An 11,622-nucleotide genomic window follows, 5' to 3' on the forward strand; every position below is an offset into this window, starting at 1 on the left:
AGGAATGGGACAGTGACAAAACTCAAGGGGACGGGACGGGCAAATGAGTTCCTGCGCTGTTTGCTCTCCCCTAATGCCAGCCCTTTATGTACCTATGTCCTTAACTTTGTTTCCTGCATTTCACTTAGTACACTGATCCCCCAAGTTAATGCTGCAATAAATTGGTTAGTATTGGGCAGCAGAAGGTAACCACAGTCCTCAAGAGCCATAACTGTCAGGTTTTCAAGATTTCCATCTAATATAATAAAGCCCTAAGCGCGCATGCGCACTCCCACCTGCGTGCTCCTGCTTTCCGTGCGCTGTAGGGACCCGCAGGTAGGAGTGCGCATGCGCGCGGTGGTGCGGAGCCTGTTAGCCACGGCGGCTCTTGCCATCTGAAGGATAAAGCCAAGAAGCACGGAGCTGGAAGGGAAAGCACAGTTACTTACCGTAACAGGTGTTATCCAGGGACAGCAGGCAGATATTCTCACATGTGGGTGACGTCATCCACGGAGCCCCAGCGCGGACAGCTTTTCAAGCAAACTTGATTGAAGTTTCAAGTTTGCACACTGCACCACGCATGTGTGTGCCTTCCTGATCCACTAGAGGGCGCATACCCTCCTCATGGTCCTCAGTTCAGATAGCTAGCAAAGAAGCCAACCTCGGGGAGGCGGGCGGGTTGTGAGAATATCTGCCTGCTGTCCCTGGATAACACCTGTTACGGTAAGTAACTGTGCTTTATCCCAGGACAAGCAGGCAGCATATTCTCACATGTGGGTGACCTCCAAGCTAACCAAAAAAGGGATGGAGGGAAGTTGGCAATTCAAGAAAACAGATTACTCAAAACCGACTGGCCAAACCGGCCATCGCTCCTGGACAGAGTATCCAGGCAGTAGTGGGAGGTGAAAGTATGAACCGAAGACCAAGGGGCAGCCTTGCAAATCTCCTCGAAAGCTACAGAAGCCGCCATCGCTCGGACATATGTCCCGCAACTTGATCATGCAGCTCGAGACTAGCCTGAGCGTAGCAAAAGGAAATACAAGCAGCCAACCAGTTGGACAAGTTGCGCTTGGAACTGGGCGTCCCAACCGATTAGGGTCGAGGGACAAAAACAATTGAGGAACCATCTGAGGAGACTGAGCGCGTTGAAGATAAAAAGTCAACGCCCTCTTACAGTCAAGTGTGTAAAGCGCCACCTCGCCCAGAGGCGAGTGGGGCTACAGGAAAGAGACCAGAAGAACAATGAAATGAGGGAACGGAAAGTCCGAAACCACCTTGGGCAAGAACTGGGGTTGAGTACACAGAACCACCGTGCATGAAAAAATACAGGAAAAGACGGGTCCGCAAGCAAAGCTTGTAGCTCACTGACTCGCGAGCAGACGTGAGAGCAACCAGGAATACCACCTGCCTGGTGAAATAATTCAAAGAGCTCTAGCAATGGAATCAATAGAGGTAGCACCAATTGAGTCAGGACACACAAAGATCCCAAACCACCAGAGGGGCTTTGAGCGGAGGATGTACATTGAAGAGATCCTTCATAAAGCGGGGAACCGTCGGATGGACGGAGAGAAGCGTCCCATCAAGCGGCCGATGACCGGCAGCAAAAGCACAGAGGTGGGCTCGAATAGATGTCAATTCGAGACCAGACCGAGACAAGAGAAACAGATAAACCAGCACTGAAAGCAAGGAGACAGAGAGCGGATCCATGCGGTGCTCAGCACACCACGCAGCAAATCAGGACCATTTCTGGGAATAGCATTGCCGAGTGGAGATCTTTCGAGAGGCCTCGAAAACACCCCCACAGACTTGAAACAGAAGGAGGGAGGCACGTTGCGAGGAACGAAGCTGATAAGAGTAGAGACTGCAGAATGGAATGCAATAGAAACCTCAACTCTGAGACAGCAGAGAAGTGAGCAGAGGTAGGAACAGAGGCTCCCTGACATGCTGGAGGAGCCGGGAGAACCGCAGCTGCCAGGGCCACCGAGGAGCCATCAAGATCATGGTGGCGCAGACCGACAGGAGGAGTAACAAAGTAAGGGAAGGGAACCCATAGAGGAACCTGCCCATCCAATCGAGAAGGAAAGTATCCACCTCGATGCGAACCCTGGGAGAACATCCTCGAGCAAGATCGAGGCAACCAGTGAGTGAGGGGCAAAGCGAACAGAACTACCTGTGGGGTTCCCCACCAGGCAACCACATGCCGCAGAGTCTGAGAATGGAGCGACCATTCATGCGGCTAAAAAGGGGTGACGCAACGTGTCCACCAGACAATGCTGCACGCCCCGAAAACACACCGCCCAAAGAAAGAAGTAGCGGGGTGACGCCCCCTACCAAAGACGAAGGGCTCGCCTGCAAAGTAACAGGGAACCTTGTCCACCCTGGCTTGGTCACAGGATACATCGCTCCCGGGATGACGGGACTCACCAGGACCCCGCAATCCATCGACCAATAACGAAAATCCGTCCCGGCATTGAAAATGGCCCGGAGCTGCTGCAGATTGATGCGGCTGCGACGGTCCGCACCCGACCAAAGAATCCGATCCAAGTGCTGGGAAGCGGGATCCCTATCCTGCCATCACTGAAATGCTCGGGTGCAGTGGGGAACACGAAGAGGAAACCAGGCGAACATCGGAACATGAACCGTGGAGACCCAAGATCCCAAAGCATCAGCTCGGCCGAGGTCGAAAACCGCTGAGTCACCAGCTGACTCAGGCGCAGACAGGCGGCCTGCCGAGGCAGTGGCCGAAAAGACCGGAGGCGGACCGAGGACAGAGGGACCATCGTCCGGTATAAACAGACAAGGCCCTCTCCATGAGGTCGAGACAAGAAGGAGCGCAGACAAACTGGGTCCAGGTCCGCCCAGACGGACTCCCGAGACCGGGGCGGACAGAGACTGAAACGCTCCCAGATCAGAAACTAGTGCAGGTCCCGAAGGGCCCGGACCAGACGTAGCCCGGAGGATGGGAAAGCCCAACCGACAGAGGCGAGGCTAAACTCCCAGTGCGGAGACACGGTGACACCCCTCCCGAAGGGAGGGGAGAAATCCCCAGAAGAGAGCAGCCCGGAGGCTATGCGAGAATAGTCCAAAAGACGACCAGGAGTCGCCGAAGCCGGCTGGACCCCAACCCGAAGCCGCTGCAGCTATAGCGACTGCCGCGCAGGAGGCCGAGATAACCCAAGAAGGGTATCCGGAGGGCCCCTCCGGAGAAAGAGTCAAAACCACCAAGGAAGAAGGGATTCAGCTGAAGGCGTCCCGATAGGCGAAGGACCGGTCGCGGTCTGAAAGGTGGTTAGTGGCATCGGCAAGAGAGGCCTCAAGGAACGCAGTACTCACGCAAGGGAAGGTGGTGAGACGAACCTGGAGGGTCCACAGCCCCACTCTGCCCCAAGCGAGATGACGCATGGCGGGAGCAATAGAGCGGGAGCAGGGAGCGAGTCTCCACCAGGAAACCAAACTCCGCACCACAACCAAATAGGAGCCGGAGACGCCGAGGCACAGAGCCACAGACGAAGTCGAGGCACGAAGCCCCTGTCGAAACCGGGGCGCAAACCCGCAGTCGACGCCGAGGCCCAAAACCCCAGTCGACTCCGAGGCACAAGGCCACAGTCAACCCAAGGGCACAAAGCCCCAAGCGACGCCCAGTCATAAAGCTTCAGTTAACGGCGAGGCACGAAGCCTCGGTCGCCAGCCGACGATGAGGCCCCCCAGCCTCAGTCGACGCCGAAGCACAAGCATCAGGCGACGCGGAGCAATCGGCTCAGCCGACGTCGAAGGTACAAAGCATCCATCGATGCCGAGACACCAAGCCCCGGGTGACATCGAGGCAGCAAACCTCAGCCGCAGTCGACGTCAAGGCACAAAGCCTCAGACGATGTTGAGGCACAAGTCTCAGGAGACGTCGCGCCGGCGCCCAAGCCTCCGACGCCGCCAAGATACAAAACCTCAGACGATGTCGAGGCACCAAGCCTCAGACGACTTCGAGGCACCAAGCCTCAGTCGACGCCGAGGCACCAAGCCTCAGTCGACGCCGAGGCACCAAGCCTCAGTCGACGCCGAGGCACCCAGCCTCAGACGACGTCGAGGCACCAAGCCTCAGACGACTTCGAGGGACAAAGCCTCAGACGACTTCGAGGGACAAAGCCTCAGTCGACACCGAGGCACCAAGCCTCCGACGACGCCGAGGCACCCAGCCTCAGTCGACGTCGTTGACGTCGAGGCACACAGCCTCAGTCGACGGTGAGGCACAAAGCCTCAGTCGACCTCGAGGCACAAGCCTCAGGCGACGTCAAGGCAGAAAGCCTCAGTCGACGTCGAGGCGCAAAGCCTCAGTCGACGTCGAGGCACAAGCCTCAGACGACGTCGGGGCACAAAGCCTCAGACGACGTCGGGGCACAAAGCCTCCGTCGACGTCGAGGCACACAGCCTCAGACGACGTCGAGGCACAAAGCCTCAGCCGACGTCGAGGCACAAAGCCTCAGCCGACGTCGAGGCACAAAGCCCCAGTCGACGTCGCGGCACAAAGCCTCAGTCGACGTCGAGGCACAAAGCCCCCGTCGACGTCGCGGCACAAAGCCCCCGTCGACGTCCAGGCACAAAGCCGCCGTCGACGTCCAGGCACAAAGCCGCCGTCGACGTCCAGGCAGAAAGACTCAGTCGACGTCGAGGCACAAAGCCTCCGTCGACGTCGAGGCACAAAGCCCCAGTCGACGTCGAGGCAAAAAAACCTCAGCCGACGCCGAGGCACGAAGCTTCAGCCGACGTCGAGGCACAAAGCCTCAGTCGACGTCGAGGCACAAAGCCTCAGTCGACGTCGAGGCACAAAGCCTCAGTCGACGTCGAGGCACAAAGCCTCAGTCGACGTCGAGGCACAAAGCCTCAGTCGACGTCGAGGCACAAAGCCTCAGTCGACGTCGAGGCACAAAGCCTCAGTCGACGTCGAGGCACAAAGCCTCCGTCGACGTACAAAGCCTCCGTCGACGTACAAAGCCTCCGTCGACGTACAAAGCCTCCGTCGACGTACAAAGCCTCCGTCGACGTACAAAGCCTCCGTCGACGTACAAAGCCTCCGTCGACGTACAAAGCCTCCGTCGACGTCGAGGCACAAAGCCTCCGTCGACGTCGAGGCACAAAGCCTCCGTCGACGTCGAGGCACCAAACCTCAGTTGACGTCGAGGCACAAAGCCTCCGTCGACGAACGCAGCCTCAGTCGACGTCGAGGCACGAAGCCCCAGTCGACGTCGAGGCACACCGAAGTCGAGGTTCAGAAGTCGGCACCGTACCAATGAAACTGGTAAGAAAGGTGCAGCAGTACGCTCCATAAGGGCAACCTCGTGAAGAGTATTCCCATGAAAGGAGGCACGCATCGGAGGTCTCGTCGAGGCGGGCACGATCGCACTCGATGCCTGGAATGCCTGAGACTCAGCCGGTGGCGTTACCAAGGTAACGCACCTAGAAGAAGGAAAGAAAGAAAAACTTACCGGGGATCGAAGCTGCACAGTCCGATTCCAACGAAGGAAGAGGGTCCCGGCCATTCTGCTCACCCAAGGTGAGCCCAGAGAGAGGCCAGGGAAGAAGAAAATACAGCTGCAGGCAAATGAGGCCTAGCCGCATGGCTGAGGCCCCAGAAAGGCCTGCCGGAGGAAAAACACAATAAAAAGTCCTTTTTTTTTTTTTTTTTTTTGAAACAAAGAAATACACGATCAATTAACAAACGCACAGCGACTCCTTAACAAAATAAAGAAGCCGCGGTGCCAGAAAGGCACTTAGAAGAATGCAGAGAAGAGAGACAGGGTCTTTCTGGCTCAGCGGAAAACTAAGAACTGAGGACCATGAGGAGGGTATGCGCCCTCTAGTGGATCAGGAAGGCACACACATGCGTGGTGCAGTGTGCAAACTTGAAACTTCAATCAAGTTTGCTTGAAAAGCTGTCCGCGCTGGGGCTCCGTGGATGACGTCACCCACATGTGAGAATATGCTGCCTGCTTGTCCTGGGATAAAGGAGCTGCTCTCCTCCCCTCCCCCAATGGACTTAAAAACCCCCAGAGCTTGCTTCGGGTCTGGCAAGGGCTGCAGGTCCTGAAACCTTCCGATTCAAGTAGCATCTGCAGCACTCTACACACGCTGCTTCAGGGCCTTCTACTGCCTTGATTTGCTGGGCAGTAGAAGGCCCCGAAGCAGCGTGTGTAGAGTGCTGCAGACGCTGCTGGAATTGGAAGGTTTGTCGGGACCGTGGGAAGGGAAGGGGCGGTAAGGGACTAAGGGAGTCGGCCAGACTGCGGGAAAGGAAAGGGGGGGTAGGGGAAACGCTACTGCTGCACAGGGAAATGGTGTGGGGGAGGGAAATGGAGAGGGAGAGAATGCTGCTGTGGCTGCTGCACAGAGAAGTGGTGGGAGAGAAATGGTGCTGCATAGGAGGCAGGGAGAGAGACAGATAGAAAGAAAAGAAGAAAGACTCAGGGGCAGGAGAGACACAGAAAGACAGACAGACAAAGGGGACCAGGGAGAGAGAGACAGAAATAAAGACACACACATATATTCTAGCACCTGTTAATGTAATGGGCTAAAATACTAGTAATGAATATGTGCATTGATTCCACTGTACATAAATAGATCTCATGCATATTCATTATTGCAATCTTGAAAACCCTATTGAGTTGTGGCCCTTGAGGGGCAAGACTGCCCACCCCTGATATAGAAACATAGAATATGATGGCAGAAAAGGGTCATCGGCCAACAAGTCTGCCACTCAAAGAACCCTCCCCTCTAAGCACATCCTCGAAGAGAACCCACATATTTATCCCATTTTTTCTTAAAATCGAGCATGTTGCTGGCCTCAATTACCTGAAGTGGAAGATCATTCCAATGATCAACCACCCTTTCAGTGAAGAAATACTTCCTAATGTCTCCATGGAATCTCCCACCCTTGATTTTTAACAGATGCCCTCTTGTTGCCGTAGGTCTTATAAGGAAAAAGATGTCTTCTTCCACCTCTATTCAGCCAGTAACATATTTGAACATTTCTATCATGTCTCCCCCCCCCCTCTCCTAAATCCTCTTGTGGTGGCATGCCTAGCTAGTCAGGTTTTCAGAATTACCTCAAAGAATATGTTCTTGTATATTCATAATGGTGAAACTGAAAACCCAAATGGCTAGGTGTGTCTCCAGAAGAAGGTTGAAAAGAAGGCTTAGTCTAAAAAGCAGCGCTTCTCAACACAGCTCTAGGGGGCTCACAAAGCCATTCAGGTTTCTGGGGTATCCACAATGCGTATGAAAGAGATAGATTTGCATACCAAGGAGGCAGTGCTTGCAAACATATCTCATGCAGATTCATTGTTGATATGCTGAAAACTCAACTGGCTGGCTAAACCCCACAGACTGGGTCGAGGACCACCGCCATAAGGTGCCACCTTGCCTCTGAGCACCCTGAATGCCAATATCCTGCTGGCATCATCAGACGGATTCACTAGTTGCCAAAATACCAAAGCTGAAATATGAAACTCATGCTAGTTACACTAGTAATGCCTTTTATGACATATACTTTTATACTTTTATGACATATACTTTTATTCACTATCTCGCAATCTAACATAAGTCAGCAATTGTTACACAAACCTAGAATATCAGCCTTCCTTACGCCCAGACTCACAGTACCTCACGCCTGGGCTGCCACCCATACAAAGGCTATGCACCCCCTCCCCCCACCCCGGAAAGCTAGACGCACGCATCTCGAGCGAGCTCTCACATTTTCAGCTGAACGTTAATGTCCAAGTCACAACTGTAAACATAGCAAAACTTCTCCGTTTCTCCCATAGCTGCAATCGGCGGTCCACTCGTCACAACCCGGGCGGCGGCTGCTGCTACTACAACAGAAGCCGCTAGAACACAGCACTCCGGCAAGTTTTTCAAGCCTCTCAGCTATAGGGAACTTCCGCTTCCGGTTCCCCCCCCCCCCCAAAAAAAATAAACCAAAAAAAAAACAATCCTACAGAGACGCCGGTAAGCAGCAGCTAGGCGATCGATCGTGAGCGGCGTGTAGAGGAGAGCGCGTCCGCTCGCTGATGACGTCACGTTCGGTCATCTTGCTAAAGGGCGGGAAAGCGTTGGTGCCATTCGGCCATCTTGCTAAAGGACGGGAAAGCGTTGGTCCCATTCGGCCATCTTACTAAAGGGCTGGAAGCGTTGGTGCCATTCGGCCATCTTGCTAAAGGGCGGGAAAGCGTTGGTTCCCTTCGGCCATCTTACTAAAGGGCGGGAAAGCGTTGGTGCCATTCGGCCATCTTGCTAAAGGGCTGGAAAGCGTTGGTGCCATTCGGCCATCTTGTTAAAGGGCGGGAAAGCGTTGGCTTCAGGCGAGTGTTTCCCAAGTTTTTGCTACGGGCACAGCAGCTTTGTTTTTATTGTTTAAATGGGCAAAAGTTACAGGCACTGCTATTAATCATACTAGGCTAGGAGAAAGGGGGCTAGGGTTACCATATGGCTCCACCAAAAGGAGGACGGATTGAGACATCTGGGTTTTACTTCCATTGCCTTCAATGACAGTAAAACCCCGATGTATCAATCCGTCCTCCTTTTGCTGGAGCCATATTTGTGAAGCCAAATATGAGGACACATGGCCCCACCCTTGCTCTTCCCCTCCCCTAGGTGGTTGCCTGCTGTGTGCAAACAGGGTTGCAGCAAGCTTAGGGGTACCAGACATAGGGGTTTTGAAAAGCTGGGAGCAGCGTCGGCAGGGCATCTGCATGTGCGCGGATGTAGGATTACCAGATTGTACTTTAGTAAAATCCGAACCCCTAGACCTGCCTCCAGGCCCACCCAGTTCCCACCACATTACACCCCAGTCCTGCCCTGCTGCCTGTTTTTGTAAGGGGCGAGGGCAAACGTGCACTCCTGCCTGACGCAATTTCAAGGAAGCTTTTCAAAACCCGGACAAAGTGCTGGATTTTGTAAAGCCGTCCGGACCCCCAGACATAGTCTTGAAAAGGAGGACATGTCCGGAGAAATCCAGACGTCTGGTAGCCCTACGCGGATGCAACACAGTGATGTCACAGCTGTGCATGTGTAGATGCCCTCCCGCCGCTCCAAACAAGTGAACAGGTTGAGGGGGCTGGGGTGTGACTCAGGCTCAATGGGGTGGGGCTAGATGGGCCTGGTTCCGTATTTTAATTCCGTAAAATCTGGTAACTCTAAGCAAGCTATAATTGCACCCCTATTCTTTCTTGTGCTGTGCCCACAATACAGTGGACCCCACCAAATTTGCAGTTCACAATTCACGGACTCAGTCATTCGCAGTATTTTCTGACCATCTCTTCCAGTCAGACAATACAGGGAATGACTGAGTCTGAGCTAAAGCTAGAGGATGGCGTTATATGATGTTTGTGGGCAACCTTGCAGGCACTCTAGGGTGCCGTATGCTTGACTAGCCCTGGTGAACTTCTGACCTTTTGTCAAAAAGTTCCCCATAAACTGACTGCCACCCTCTGCTATCTATTAAATTTTCAGAACCCATTGGAGCTTCTAACTAGCATTAATTAAGGGCTCCTTTTATCAAGCCGCGCCATTCGTGTTAAACCGCTAGCGCAGCTTGATCAAAGGAGCCCTAAGTAGTGCAAACTTGAAGGCCCATAGGTTCAAGACAGTTCTAAGAATTGAGAGTAGGTCTCTTTCTTCCAGTTTATATGTTATGATTTCTCTTTTATAGAGTAGACTATTTATTACTTTCTTTATAATCAAACCATGCAAAGTCATCAAAACAAACTGTATACACTATGATTGGTAGGTATTCTTTGAGGATATCCTCTGTGGCTTTTAAAATGTTTAGGCATTCAACTCTGCAATGGCGCTTACTTTCAACTGCTATGTGGATCTTTTCAGAAGAGCTATGTTCAACCTGTGCTTTTATGCCATTGCATTAGGAGGGGGTGCTGAAAGGTTTTCAGACCAACTAAACTAAACCTTAAGTTTATATACCGCATCATAAGAACATAAGAACATAAGTAGTCGCCCCCGCCGGGGCAGACCAGAGGTCCATCCCGCCCAGCGGTCCGCTCACGCGGCGGCCCATCAGGCATATTGCCTGAGCATCGGTCCCTGACTAATTTTATACTACCTCTACACTTATCTCTAAACCTTCCACTGCTCTTATCTGTACCCCTCAATCCCTTTGTCCTCTAGGAACCTATCCAGGTCTTCCTTGAAACCCTGTACTGTGCTATTTCCTATCACGGCCTCCGGAAGGGTGTTCCATGTGTCCACCACCCTCTGTGTGAAAAAGAATTTCCTTGCGTTTGTTCTAAACCTGTCCCCCTTCAATTTCATCGAGTGTCCCCTTGTTCCTGTGGTTTCTTTCAAATTGAAAAATCTGTCCTTGTCAACCTTTTCGATGCCCCTCAGGATCTTGAAGGTCTCTATCATATCTCCTCTGAGTCTCCGCTTTTCCAGGGAGAACAGCCCCAGCTTCTTCAGTCTGTCAGTGTATGTAAGGTTTTCCATACCCTTAATCAGTTTAGTTGCTCTTCTCTGGACTCCCTCAAGCATTGCCATGTCCTTTTTGAGGTACGGTGACCAGTACTGTACACAGTATTCCAGATGCGGGTGCACCATAGCCCGGTACAGTGGCAGGATGACTTCCTTCGTTCTGGTCGAGATACCCTTCTTAATGATACCTAACATTTGGTTTGCTTTCCTCGAGGCTGTGGCACACTGTGCCGACGCCTTCAATGTCGTGTCTACCATCACTCCCAGGTCTCTTTCCAGCTTACTGACCCCTAGCATTGATCCCCCCATTTTGTAAGTGAACATCGGGTTCCTTCTCCCTATATGCATGACCTTGCATTTCCCTACGTTGAAGCTCATTTGCCACTTTTTCGCCCATTCTTCCAGTGTTGTAAGATCCCTTTGGAGATCCTCGCAATCTACCATGGTTTCAACCTTGCTGAATAGTTTGGTGTCATCTGCGAATTTGATGACCTCACATTTTGTTCCCGCCTCCAGGTCGTCAATGAATATGTTAAACAAGAGCGGTCCCAGCACTGACCCTTGAGGAACCCCGCTCGTGACCCCTTGCCAGTCCGAGTAGTGGCCCTTTACACCAACCCTCTGCTTCCTGTCTGCCAGCCAGTTTTTGATCCATCGGTGGACCTCCCCTCGCACCCCGTGATTCCATAGCTTCCTGAGCAACCTCCACGGATGTTGTGGAGCTCGGCACGGTTTACAAGAACTTAAAATATAGGAAGAGAAGGAAAAAAAGATTTACATGAACTTATATATAGAAGAGAAGAGTAAGGGGGATAGAATTACATTTTAGTGATAAACCAGGTTTTCAGTTGCTTGCGGAATAATTGGAGGGAGCCCAAGTTCCGCAGTGGGGTAGTAAGGTCGTTCCAAAGACCTGTGATTCTGAAGAGAAGGGATTTTCCCAGTTTTCCTGCATAGCGAATACCGTGTAGAGAGGGGAAGGATAATTTATACCATTGGGTGGATCTGGTAGATTCAGGACTCGAGGAGTTATAAGATAGTGGTATTAAGGGAGGAAGGATGCCGTGAATGATCTTAAAAGCCAGGCAGGAGCATTTGAAATGGATTCTGGAAATCACTGGGAGCCAGTGAAGTTTGGCTAGGAGTGGGGAGACATGGTCAGACTTGCGT

General features: G+C 52.5%; 1 protein-coding gene across 1 annotated transcript in view; it reads right to left on the reverse strand.

Annotated features, from left to right (window-relative positions):
* PIK3C3 (phosphatidylinositol 3-kinase catalytic subunit type 3) overlaps positions 1–7,918 on the reverse strand; it is a 329,375-nt gene extending 321,457 nt beyond the window's left edge. The window contains exon 1 of the mRNA XM_033935321.1: positions 7,721–7,918. Within this exon, the coding sequence (XP_033791212.1) occupies positions 7,721–7,788 (68 nt within the window). The 5' untranslated portion in view covers positions 7,789–7,918. The remainder of the gene's footprint in view (positions 1–7,720) is intronic.
* Between the last annotated feature and the right edge of the window lie 3,704 nt (positions 7,919–11,622).

Source organism: Geotrypetes seraphini, chromosome 1, assembly GCF_902459505.1.
Source record: "Geotrypetes seraphini chromosome 1, aGeoSer1.1, whole genome shotgun sequence".
Lineage (NCBI taxonomy): Eukaryota > Metazoa > Chordata > Amphibia > Gymnophiona > Dermophiidae > Geotrypetes > Geotrypetes seraphini.